This window comes from Haliotis rubra, unplaced genomic scaffold, assembly GCF_003918875.1.
Source record: "Haliotis rubra isolate DU_JTF1 unplaced genomic scaffold, ASM391887v1 Scf251, whole genome shotgun sequence".
NCBI classification, from domain to species: domain Eukaryota; kingdom Metazoa; phylum Mollusca; class Gastropoda; order Lepetellida; family Haliotidae; genus Haliotis; species Haliotis rubra.
Genome location: NW_025766570.1, coordinates 1070344 through 1084181, shown reverse-complemented (window position 1 = coordinate 1084181; position 13838 = coordinate 1070344). Strand labels below are relative to the sequence as shown.

The following is a 13838-nucleotide window of genomic DNA, read 5'->3' as shown; positions in this document are numbered from 1 at the left end:
CCAGTATGTACATAGTATTTTGATGTAATAGCAGATATAACAAATTCAAAAGTTGAAAATCACTATTGAAACATTCAGAAAATTAAAAATGTTAAAAGATACAAACATTTTCTCTGATACCTGCATATTAATTAGTTTTGAAAAGGCTGAAAATCATAAAGTCATGTGCTTCAATGTTCTATTCCATTTTTCAGACAATTTCTATGTCTCTATAAAGGTTATTTACAAACTCTTAATCAAATAGGATTTCAGGAAAAGTTTATATTTTCCTAAATAATGTATTATTTTAAAAGCTGTTACATACAGAACCACTCACCAATATTACTCTGGTGCTGTGAAAACCATCTGAATAAATGTTTCATTCCAGCAGAAAATGGTATCACAAGTTATCACTGTCACTGTTATATGACTGTCCCAGACATAATTCTGAACAACTTCTGTTCACATTTAACTTTGAAGTAACATTCATCACTGTATCCAATACACAATTAGTCACATTGTTCTGAAATAGTGTATGGAACTGTCAGACCATATATATGTCCCTTTGTATTCCCTGAGGTGCAGTTCATGCTGGGCCAAGTCCAGTCATTCTTCTGAGATAGCTCCAACAATAGAAGATGGATTTGAACACGTTCCCCTACACTTGTAGTGGATACTACAAGGAACTCTTCTTTGAACATGTACAGTTATTTACACAATTGTGTACCAGCTATACATGAACACCGGATTTCCTTCAATAGGTTGGCTGGGGCACCACACATATCAGTTATTATAGGTGTAACAGTGTTGCAGATAGTTTGAAAGCCATGTTCATGTTGTCCAGCACAGTCTTGAGATGGATCCATGTACACACCTGGTGTTGCACTTGTAGGGAATGGAATGCACATGCTCTGCTTGTTGGTGGCATTCTTTCAACAGATGTGAATTTTGTTGAGACAGCAAAGAGATATCTCAAATCATCTAACCTGTATATGTCATCTGTCATCCTGACATGGCATGTACAAAAGGGAGCAAACGACATACATCATTTCCCAAACCTTGTTTGCACTGATTGACAGAGACTAGTTGTTTCTTGGTCTTCATGAAAATGTTGGTGTGCGGTTTGCTGTGGTGAAGGAGTAAGACAAGGATGTCTGTGTCATCAGCCAAAACAACAACTTCAGCAGAGGCCTCAGCCATTTCCAGTGCTTTTCTGACAACAACAACATCAGCATCACCTTCCTTGCCTGCAGGTTTGACAGTAATGCCATCCTCTTGAAGCTTTTCTCCAATGAGGTTGATCAGAGCTTGTTTGTTGTGCTTGTTTGACAAAAATGCAGACTTGTCTTGAGGAACTGGTGTTGTAGCTGAAACTACAATGTCAGGTGATGATGCCTTCATGAGCTTTCTTCTTTTCTGCACTGGTTCCTTGGTGGTTGATGTTAGGTAGCTGTCAAATACAACACATAATGGGTGATGCCTCAATGTTCTGTGCTTAACATTGTCAATGAAGATTTGACAAAGTTCAACAATGCATCCAATCTTTGGCCACTGTACTTGTTGAAGAAGTGCACATCCGTCGATCACTGTTTCTGCTTCAGCAGCATGCACTATTTCCTTGTAGTGGTTATCAAGTATGAAATTGGCCTGTGTGGACTTTTGACATTTCCTCATTGACCCGTCATCGTTAAACAGAGCAGGCGAAACTGCTGCTAGCTCATAGGAGAAGATACTTGATGATGGAGGACCATTGACGAGAGTCATTGCCAACAGTTGTTGGTAGAGCTCTGTTGATGACATTCGCAGTTCTTCTTCATCAGACAGGCGTACTGATTTCTTCATGACAGGAAATGTGACCACTTGATCAGATTTCTTCATGACAACATCTCCAAATCTCTTTCCAGTCAGATTTGCTTGAATCTTGCGACCAATCTCAGCTACATCATGAGCATTAACCTTGTCGATTGCAACCACACCAGTAGCAATATTTCTCAGCTGATCTTGATGAGGTGTGTCAAAAGGGTTGTGTGCTCTGAGAAAAGTGATGAAAGTTTGCAAATCAGCCAGATCTTGCTTTATCCTGCCTGGGTTGACATCTCTTTGATGATCTGTAACCTCTGTTGTCGTGCCAGTCATCAGTCGCAGTGCATCAGTGTATTGTGCAACAATGTGAGCTGATAACAACCATTTTGTTCTGGCAGAGTCCTTATGGGTGATATTGATTAACCCTCCTTGTGTTTTCCGTGTTCAATGGTCATATCGCTCCAGGTTCCACTCCAAAATCTCTTGGGATTCCTTCTGACTGTGAACAATCCTCTCTCCATGGGACCACGCAGACATTGACACAGATCTTGGCAGTCTTGCAAATATAAGCGACAGAACTTGGCATAATTGTTGTGACCTGAGGCAGCAAATAGGGGAAGCATATCTTCAGTGGCCTTGAGATGCAACAACCAGTTACCAGATTTTTCAGCTCGGATGAACATTCTCACATTTGAAACAAAGTCCATAAACATCAGCCAAAGTTTACTTGTCTTCGTTTTTCTTTTTTCCTCTTTCAGGTTCAACAGTTTCAGGTGAATCTCCTTGAGTGTTTCTTCTGAGCTAGAAACTTCATCATTTCTTTGAAATAGCTTTTGTTGCAGTGTGGCAAGGTTACCTTTTGCTTCTTCTGAGAGAAATAGTTCACTGGACGAGAACATAGATTCATTATCTCTCCCTTCATTGTCAAGTGATGGTTTGACAGACTCAGTAAGTACAGCATGGAGTGCAGCATCAGTCAACAGACAAGCACGGAGAGTCTTGGTGTAAGATTTTCCATCTACCATTTTGGGGAGACTTTTACATGCATGGACATTTGCCCACAGTTCTTCTAAGCCGCTGTCCTCCTTAATTTTGCAGTCTGCACCTAGATATGACATGAGTTGATGAAAGCCTCCAAGACGCAACTGAATATGAGAAAACTCATCTTGATTGTCACTCTTTATCTTGTATGCTTTGGCATAAAGTGGCTGGTCAAAAGTGAGTTGGGCACAACACTGTTCTCGTTGTCTTCTCTGGGAGTCAACAAATTTCATTGTGCTATATACTGCTTCATTGGTCTGTGGATTCAGTGGTATCAATGGATTATAGGTCACAGAAGTGCATATGCAATGGCCACTGGTAATCTCTGACATAAAACCTAGCCAATTTGGTGTTGAGTTCAGGTAAATACTAGACAGCAGCCATAGTGTATCTAGCTCAAGAAAGTTCTGCAAAGAAATGGTGACTTTTGGCATTTGCTTGAATTTCATGTCAGACATAAGACTTCTGAGAGGCTGTTTATATGGACGAACAATATTTCCAAAGTTGCCCTCTGTAAGTACATCTGATGATGAATCTTTTCTCCTAGGTATGTTCACAAAACAATGTTGCGCTGGAGTCTGGCAGGTGACAATACCCATCACATGAGTTGACTGCTAATGGGCAGCGTGTCTTCATTGTGGTCAGAGTTATCGGCCACCCACTGAGAGAACCCATGGCTGGTAACATCTCTGGATGGTGATTCAGTTGAATTGATGTTGGCCTGACTTGCAGCCTTCTGAAAATCCATAACCTGGTCATAAGCACACTTTCTCCCAGTGATGACAGGACATTGAGAGCAACTCTTGATCTTGTAGTCTGGTGAATGAATAGTTCAGTCAACAGAAGAAGTGGTGATGTAAATGACTGATGCGAGGCTTGCATGAGGATATGGCACACAGATGCTATCAGTATCCGTTGTTTGAGAGATGCTGATGCTGTACGAGGTTTGTCAAAGATGCTTTGCATAAACTCATGGAGGACTTGAGGAATTTGGTGTTCAAGAGTATCGATGTCAACTTCAGATGGCTCAGGATACCTTTCAGAGTCAGTCGTTACATTTTTTATTAGATCCTTAATTGTTCTTCCCAGATCCTTTGCTGTCTTAATGTCTTGGTCAGCTAATGTATGAAATGCATCATGGTATGACTCAGACAATATTGAACTTGCCTGATGTTTAAGTGTAACAATATCTGGTCTTCCATCAACTTCTGCGATAGTAACATCAGTTCCAAGTTCTTTTATAAGTTTTCGCTTGAAGTGTTTAACACTGGTGGAAGGTGACTTGCATACTGATCTAGTAGGTCTTGAACCATAGACTGTTTCCCATGCTCCATCATTACTGGGAGCTCCTCACACCATGACTTGAAAGTCTTGTCCTGGATATTCATTCCTACCTGACTCCTGAGAGGTGATGTTCATCTTCCTATCGTGCTGAGACATGAAGGACTGCATACAATGTCTGTGATATGTTGCCTCAGCTGCTCGGATGTCTCCTGCGACAATGATGCGGGCTTTAATATCAGCTGCCTGGTCATCAGTTCTTTCAATACAAATAGACAGAAGTGTTTCCTGTAGTAAGCTTTTCTTTTCAGAACCAATAATCTCAACATGGCTTATGCCGGAATGTCTGCTTCTATGTTTTTGTAGATCATCAAAGTCAATCTTATTGGTACAAATGATGCAATGAGTCTTAAAATCAAAATCAGTTCCATCAGATCTGACAGACCTCAGAACACACAGCTGTATATTATCTGTGTTGCTCATCTGGGCCATTAGTACATTAAATGCTGAGGTGTAGGCCTTGCGGCATTTTTCATGAACATATTTGCTGTCTTCTGATCCAAGCGTTACAAATAGCGAATCATTGCGTTGTGCTGAAACTTTTAGGAAAGAGTTGAACCCCTTGTCTCCCAGTTTCACCTCACCAGCACTTCCTTGACAGATCACACAACTCATGTCTGTAACTGCATGGCTGAAAGTAAGGAGAAAAATTGTTAAGAAAAGCAGAAAAGAAATAAATACCAAGTTAATATTTTAATAAAATGATCAGATTTCTTATCATTGGAATGTAAGTCATCAGAAATATAGAACTATTTTTTTTTCACATTAAATTTTTAAAATTAAAGTAGATCTTTGTTTCCCTATAGACATGTGAATATATTGGCTGACTTACTTTCAGCAGAACTTTGAGCCAAAATGTTAAATCTCCTCTCTCCCAGTTACACCTAACCAGCACCTCTTCAACAGATGATGCAAGTCATGTCTGTAACTGCATGACTGAAAGTAAAGAAAACAATTGTTAAGCAGCTCAGTTTAAAATAATGAAATACCAAGTCAGGTTTTAAAAAGGTAAATTCTACATGTAAAGAAATTTAACAAAAATTCAAATAAGAAAGATAGACACAAGAAATTGTGAAGATGTTTTGGGTTTCCCCGTCAATATATGAATATATTGAAAAACTTACATTAAGCAGAAAAATTCAGCAAAGACTTGAATTTCTTCAGACTCTCTAACTTTCACCTCAAAAGCACCAAGCTGATTACACAATTAACTGCATGGCTGAAAGTGAAGAAGGATATTGATAACCAGAAGTAAATAAGTAATATGTTTGAATTAAATTCTACATTTAGAGAAATTTATCAAAATTCTTAATATGTAAAGGATCCACATCTTCTATATTTCACTAACTGCAATGGAAAGAAAATTGTGTACTGTTGTTTCAGGTGTGCACTAAGATTAGAAGAATTGAACACAACTACAAGTATATCCATGTCGAGTCGTTGAAGATGCTATACATAAAGCAATATAAGTCCCTAGAGAAACACTTATAAAAACAAAAGAAACACATACAGAGACAGACATTCTTACATTTGTTTACACCTACAATCCTACTAATTGTACAATTATGCCCATTACAAGAGCAAATCTTGCAAATTTGCATACAAGTGATACCATGAAAATGGTTATCTAAAAGTAAACTTATGCACAGCACTAGGCAGCCTAAAATGTAAAACAAATCCTTTGTACAGCTAAATATATTCAAAAGACACAAATCCTTTCAGCATTACAATATGCCACACACCTCAATGTGGAACTTGCTCAATTATAACTGAAGACTGCAATGGTAAGTTTTTTAAAGACAATCTATTTACTGTCAAAAACAACATGAACTGCCGCAGCAAAGATGTAATATGTTTTAACATGTGTAGGATGTGATGTGTTAGAGAAACTGGTATGTAGCTAAAAGACTGTTTCACTGTACACGCACAGCACATTCGAGGTCCAAATGTGCTATGTACTAATGGCAGCAAATATAGCTTACTGTCTTTCCATTTAATAAATTGTGTAACAATGATAAACAGCTACAGATGGAAATACAGAACAAATGTTCATACAACTTTAAAGCCTAAGCTTAATCCAAAAGTATAAGTTTTAACCTTCCCAATGTGGCTCAGAATGTATTAGTGCACTGAAACCATACTGTATTTACGCCTAACACAATGATGTCAAATACATGATGATGTCAGAAACAATGTCTCTGTCACCTGAGATTATGTTTTATGTCTCCCTGTATTGTAACGTCATGTGCATGATGATACTAACGTTATGCATTGCCCATGACTCACTCACACACACACACACACGCTCGTGCACACGCACGCATCGATATGCTAAAACTACATCCAGCTACCATTGTTATAAGTTGTAGACAGCTTTGCTATCACCTTTACTTTGTATTGGTGACGCAGACATCCTACCATCAAAAAGTGCCAGGAATCTTGGTGTCATCCTCGATTCCAACATGTCCATGTTGATGCACACATCACCTCCATCAGTAGAGCCTGCTACAACAACATCTATAATATCGGCAAAGTCCGCCACTACCTAGATACTGACACCTGTAAACTTCTGATGCACTGTCTTGTCACTTCCAAACTCGACTACTGTAATTCACTATATGCCAACCTCTCTACTAAATCACTCCAGAAACTACAAAGAATCCAAAATTGTGCTGCCAGATGTATCACCCACACTCATCGTCATGACCATATCACCTCACTACTACAGTCTCTACACTGGCTCCCCATCTCTGCAAGAATTACCCTCAAAGCCCTCATTCTGACTCATGACTGCCTCTACAATGATAACTTTCCCGACTTTCTCAAACATCTCATCTCCGTGTATGTACCTCAGCGAAGTCTCCGATCCTCCTCTGACTCTCTCCTCACCCAACACAGATCTCCAAACTAACTGTCTGACCGAGCCTTCTCCTTTGCCAGCCCTAAACTGTGGAACTCTCTTCCAAAGGAAATCAGGAACACTTCATCGAAAGAAACTTTTAAATCTCTGCTAAAGACCCATCTATTCACTGCTGCCTTTCTGTATGTGTAATATAAACTATTTCTTTCCCCAATATTGTCACAGCGCCACTAAGCATCTCTATGGTGGACATTAGGCGTTTTATAAATACATTAGGGGGCGGTGGTTAAAGCGTTGGCTCATCACGCCAAAGACGGGTTCGATTCCCCACATGGGTTCAATGTGTGAAGCTTATTTCTGGTGTCCCCGTGCCGTGATATTGCTGGAATATTGCTAAAAGTGGCGTAAAACCACACTCAATCACTCACTCACTATAAATACATTATTATGTTTTACAGATTAAAGATAATATGCAGCAGAGAGGGTTTGAGTGATCCTGGCACAGTCAGGCTGGTAAGTCTCATCATCAGCTCAGGGCCCTTGCCCCCTCTACACGCAGTCAAGACAGCGAATGGGACTTCTCCCAGGAAACACTGCCTAGTCGAACCCACCGAGCACTGTCCGGAGAATATGAAGACTCCCCAACACTGCAGCCTTCTGCATTACCCAGAGTGTCAGAAGGGCTGTGCTCCCCTTGGAGAACCCGGGCACTCACCTGATCTTGCGCCAAGAGATCAGGAGGTACCAAACCAAGGGCACCGAGGACTATGGGGAGTCTGACGATAGTGTACTTGGGATGCAAGCGAGACATTTCAAAGGCCAGGTCTGCATGTTTATCATGCTTTTCCTGAATCTTGCCAATCACGCTGCTGTCAAAAAGGGACAGTAAATTCAATGATATAAATAAATTCATTAGTTTTATCAAAAATGACAAGATCAGGTTTGTTGGCTGGAATTCTTCTGAGGCTGTATATTGGCCTATTCCACAGAAGTTCGAAAGCATCATTTTTCATGAGGCCCTAGATATGTTCAGGGTCGTACCATGGGTGGACCTCGGAGTCAAAGCCACATGCATGGCGAAGACAATAGTAAAAGCAAAGGCCCATGCCATCATGTCATTTGCTTTTATTCATCGATTATCAGGTCATCCTGTCGCTTTCGCACACTCAAGTAGTGTTGATTTTAGATGGTTTGACCAAGATATTCTTGGTTGGGTTCTGTGCCTTCCCCTTGGGCAAGTCCCATCTCCAGTAAGGTTGGTTTGACTACTGGAGGAAGGCTGACTGGGCTGCGGAAGTGAAAGATTGTACAGTCAAGTCGCGTTAATCCGACCTCCGTTTATCTGACAATCGGCTTTATCCGACTCTTTTGTCGGTAACAAATTGAATCAACGCTATTTAGTCTCGTTAATCCGGGAGTCCCGTGTCCGACTCCGACAGACCCAATTAACAACCGACTGTCGTAATCATACAGTAATTGGTCCCGTTAATCCGACACTGTGTGATCAATTAACCATGAATACACTGACACGTGTCACTCAAGATAACGAAAGTGAGTTACACAATGCTCAAGGTAAGTACATGTACATGCATAAAGATAATGAAAATGACTTACCTAACACAGGCGGCAAAATGTCTTGTTCAACACCAAGTAAGCGTGCGAGAGTAGAGTTAACGCCACAGACCAAGAAGGACATTTGCCTCTTCAAGCAAAGTAAACCTAAAGTGACACAAGGTGAAGTAATCACTTATGCAGTTGAGAAGTTCGGGTTGAAGATCGGCAGATCGACGGTATCAGATATGCTGAAAGATTCAACAAAATGGTTGGCTGTTCCATCAAGCGTCACGTCCACATCAAGAAACAGAAAACCAAAACAAGAGGAGCTGGAGAATGCCTTGTTTCTGTGGTTTACGGATGTAAGATCAAGAGATGTGATGCTGAATGATGAACTGTTGAAAACACAGGCGAAAGAGTTGGGCGATCGGTTAGGTGTACTCGATTTTTCATACAGTACTGGCTGGCTGAATCGTTTTAAACAGAGGCATGGGATAAGAAATCACAAAGGTCATGGTGAATCTGCTTCTGTTTCTTTAGAAACAGTTAGAGAAGGCAGGCAATCTATTCAGGTAGTCCTCGCTGATTTCAATCCTTGTGACATTTTCAACTGTGATGAGACAGGCTTATTTTACAAGATTGAGCCAAATTCAACATTGTGCACTGCTCCGGTTTCTGGCAAGAAACAGTCTAAAGATCGTTTGACAGTAATGCTGACAGTAAATGCAATTGGCACGGAAAAACTGAAACCACTAGTGATTCATAAATTCAATCGGCCGAGATGTTTTGGAAGAACATTTGACCCCACGTCTGTTTGCCACTGGTACATAAATAAGAGAGCATGGATGACATCCTTAATTTTCCAGGATTTGCTGGTGAACTTTGACCGACAAATGCGCATGCAGAGATGTCACGTGATCCTGCTGTTGGACAATGCCCCCTCCCATGCTACTTGCCAGTTAACTTATGTCACATGTCATTTTCTGCCGCCTAATACCACTTCACACATCCAACCTATCGATGCTGGGATCATAAAAAATTTCAAACTCATGTACAAGAAACAACAAATGAAACTCTATTTGGACAATTCTCAAAATGAAACTCCGCAATCTCTGGGTGTGAAGCGAGCCCTGCTCTTTATCCGAACAGCCTGGAACGAAGTCAAACAACAGACCGTTATCAACTGCTGGCGCCACACACAAATTCTGCCGTCAACTGAACCAGTGACCACGGATCTTGTCATCGATGTAGAGGAGACGATTGCCGAAATTTCAACAGCTGTGATTAAAGTGTATGGACCAAACAAGTCAACTGGAGATTTCATCAATGTAGACAGCGATCTTCCATGTGAAGAATCATAATCTGATGAATCGATCATTGACATGGTGCGGAAGACCGAAAACAGTGAACCCACTGAGGATGAGAGTGATGACAGTGAAGAACCCACCATTCCAAAGGCTTCTACTGTCAAATCTCATTTGACCGAGATTGCATGCTTTGTTCAGAACCATCTGGACACGTTCAGCGTGGCTGATCTTGATGCGCTTGAAAATATTCAACAAACTCTCAGGAAACTCACGAGCAAGGCTGAATGTCAGAAAAGCATCAAAGACTTTTTTGTTAGGAAAACAGTGTACTGTACATGTATCATACAGGCTCCGTCATAGGTTTACGGAAGCGTGTACATGAATGTGAAACATGTGAGTAAATGGTTTTATTCGTAAAATTTATACATGTGGTTGATATTACAAATGAGGTTTATAAATGTTGTGCATTTTTATGTTATGTGATAATAAAATATATGAACTCTGAATTAATTTTCGTTTTAGTATTATTTACAGTAACCTCGGGAATATGAATCACGATTGTCCTGTTTTCGATCATGGACGTGATCTGTCCTCCGAATTCGATAATCCGACATCCTCGATAATCCGACAATTTGCTGTGCAACGGACGATGTCGGATTAACGCGACTTGACTGTACTCTTCTTGGCTGTTAGTAACCCAGTGAAAAAACAGCTTCTAAATATTATGTTGTACAAATTAAAGACAGTATGCAGCAGAGAGGGTTCGGGGGATCCTGGCACACGAACGCAACATTTGGTGAACTGTCGCCAAAATACAGCACCTTGAAATAAAACTGGTAGAAATTGCATGGAGAAAAAACTGTAAGCATGTTGCACGTGCAAATACGGGTACTAAAACTTCATACCGGTGGGTATAATAATCTGACAGTCCCGTTGCGATTCACTCAAATCATCTCCCCGCTGTGGCAGCGCTACAGACTACTTCATCTGGGTGTTGCATCTGCGCAACCGGACAAACCAACAATGTTCCTGGGCTTCGTAGAGTATCAGCACAAACCATCAGATATCGCCTACGACAGCATGGGATACGACCAGTGCATCATTATCTTCATGCACACGTCTGCAATGGAGCAGAAACGTTCGACCTTGAACCCTAGTGCACTGGAGGAAGATCTGGTTCAGTGATGAGTCACGGTTCTTGCTGTATCACCATGATGGTAGGAAGCGTGTCTACAGACGGAGTAGTATATACAATGATGGTACTGGACCAGCCCCCAGCCCCCCCCCCCCCAAGGGCTCAATTTAAAAGATTTAACCCTTGAGGAGTCCCTAATCTCGAACACCATTGCTTATACTACTTCTGAGTTGCATGCAACATTTCACGAAAATCGGTCGGATAGTTTAGGAGATGCTGACTTTTAAGTGAGCATCGGGAAAAATCAAGGCCTTTGATTCACACACACGCACAATGATGACAATTATTATACAGTGGGCGATCGAAAAGGGACTGTGTCGTGAGGTACGATCATCAACTCCTCTCTGACGAATGCTCTCGGTGGACCGTCTTTCAAGTAGTAGAAGTTCGGTTCGCGTCTTTGATGTCGACCAGGTCGACATTGTACGTTTTCATGGACCATATCGGATCGGTGGTGCGTTTTCTGCTGTCTCCCTCGTATTCTCCCAGCTGGTACAAGTACCTAACGCTGACCCGGTCCGGTAATGTTTTCTTCGTTTTATTGTGACGTGTCGCTGACGATGATTCGACAGATTTCATTTTGATGGTTTCGACGGGTCTCTTGCCCACGAGTCTGGTGACTTCGTTGTTGATGGCATCCACCACTTGAGGTAAGCGTACGACCCATTCCGTGTTTCCGTTTTTGGGATCCATTAAATCCCGCGAGCACTGGTTCGAGAACAGGCGTTCGGCTAAGGTGCGATTGAATCTCTCGACTATGGCTTGGCTTCGGTGAGCTCCCGCTATACCTCGTTTCACTTGGACTTTGTGCTTGGCCAGCAGCTGCGACACGGCTCCCATGAACTCGCGTCCGGGATCGACTTGCAATATGGTAGGCCAGGTCAAACAACTGCATTTGTAGATGCGTTCAAAGGCTTTGGCGACTTCGTTCGACAACGGTCAGTGTGTACTTGTAGGTTTTGTGCCTCACCCTGTCGTGAGGGAGAAACAGAAGGTCGGCTTGGTGAACGCGATTTGGCGTTGAAATGTCAAATTTTCTTCTTGGGATTTCGAGGCACCGGCATTTAGACTTGCCAGATGGCTTGTTTTTTAAGCCAAGCTTTGGCAATGTCTTCCGAGACTCAAGCGGCTTTTGCGAGTTTCGGGATGGCATCCGCGCCTTTCCAGTACCCACGTGGGCTGTAATAAATTTTCTCCATGATGTATGTACGTATGTGTGTGAGCGTTCAATTATTCGATGTGCCCATCCATCGTTTCGTGTCCATGGGAGACAGCGAGGTCTTGTTGATTCTCAGTCCGTATATCCTGTGTCCGTCGCTTCTCAGCATGTTCATTTGGTGTTGAACAGGGCTTCTTTGAAGCTGGCGTGTTTGATGTGTTGTTTCACCACGTATTTCTTGACCCCCTTCGCTTTTCTGATTTCATTATCGTCTGCTTTCAGGATGGAATACATTTGGGTCTCAATTCCGCGATCGGCGTGCCGGCGCATTCGTCCTTCATCTTGCTGAGCACTTTTTTTGTTGACTTGGCTGTGCATCGGGTGGCCCTTGGGGTAGTCGCTGGAGTCGTACAGGTGTATTTTTTCCTTCATGTCCTCGTACACGTTCGAATTTCCATCAGCAGGGAATCTGTGTCCGTGTACAGCACTTCACACCTGTCGCCGTACTGTTTCTTCAGTTTGTTGTAATAAAAGTCGTACATCAGGTGTTTGGATAAGTCGAGGATGCTCATCCCCACGTAAACAGGCCGGTTGAATTTGATTTGACTTTTTCTCATGTGCAACGCTACCAGATCGTCGCTGAATATTTTGCTCCGGTTGAATGCTGGGCTGGCTATCAGTTTCCTGAGTTTTTCTTCCTCTTTCGATCGGACTAGCATTCACGATCACGCGTTTTCTCAAATTCTCCATCGTCTTACCGAACACCGAAGTTGTTCATGAGCTTGTACAGGTTTTTCTCGAAATCACTGGTGACCAGCTTTCGCAGGTCCGTGTTCATGCTAATGTAGGGTTCCAACCACGGACTTTGGTCGAACTAAAGCACCCTATGAATTTTCGTAAGCCTCATTCCCAGCGACAGGTACAGCTGCAGGTTGCGATAGTGAACGATATATTTTTTCTTGTTCATCAAGTTGGGTACGAGTTTTTCGACGTTGGCCGGCTTATTTTTCCCCAGCAAAGTTTGTTGATATTCGGACATGCAATCTGGGTTAACTGTCAAACGTTCGGGCGCGAGTGGATAGCTGTTGTGTGATTTGTGTAATTCCACGCGATATTCCAAGTCCACTTCGAGTATGTAGCCTTTTTTCAAATCTGACACGATGCGCATGACGTCGATCATCTCGGATGTCCATTTGAATCCCCCGGTGGGTAGATACTGGCTCATGGCCCAGCCGTACAGGTTGTTGGCGTCGAGATAGAGGATATGGGTGGTAGGTTGATTCGGATTATAGCCCTTCACATACTTGTTGTTGGCTTTTGCGTAGCGTTTGGAGGCCATGGTTCTTAGATGAACAGGTGCATATCGTAATCCGTCAATAGTTTGAGTTTCACACCAGTCTTTTTCAACAAGGCATCCCAAGAGAGACCCGGGGAGGAGAAATACCACGCAGGGTCTAGGACGTACTGTTTCGAGGCTGTTTTTCTAAATATCTCGAACACATTTTTCCATGTTGTTGGGGATGCATGTCAGGTTGCCGTCGACCTTCGCGATGGCCTGCATGATCAAGTGAGAGTCGTACCCTCTCAAATTGTGAAACA

At 42.1% G+C, this 13838-nt stretch overlaps 1 protein-coding gene across 1 annotated transcript; it reads left to right on the top strand.

The window, feature by feature from the left end:
- The first annotated feature begins 8655 nt into the window (after nt 1-8655).
- On the top strand, nt 8656-9939 carry LOC124279516 (tigger transposable element-derived protein 6-like). Its single transcript, XM_046715342.1, has one exon. The coding sequence runs from the start codon at nt 8656-8658 to the stop codon at nt 9937-9939; it is 1284 nt and encodes a 427-aa protein (XP_046571298.1).
- Nucleotides 9940-13838: the final 3899 nt, after the last annotated feature.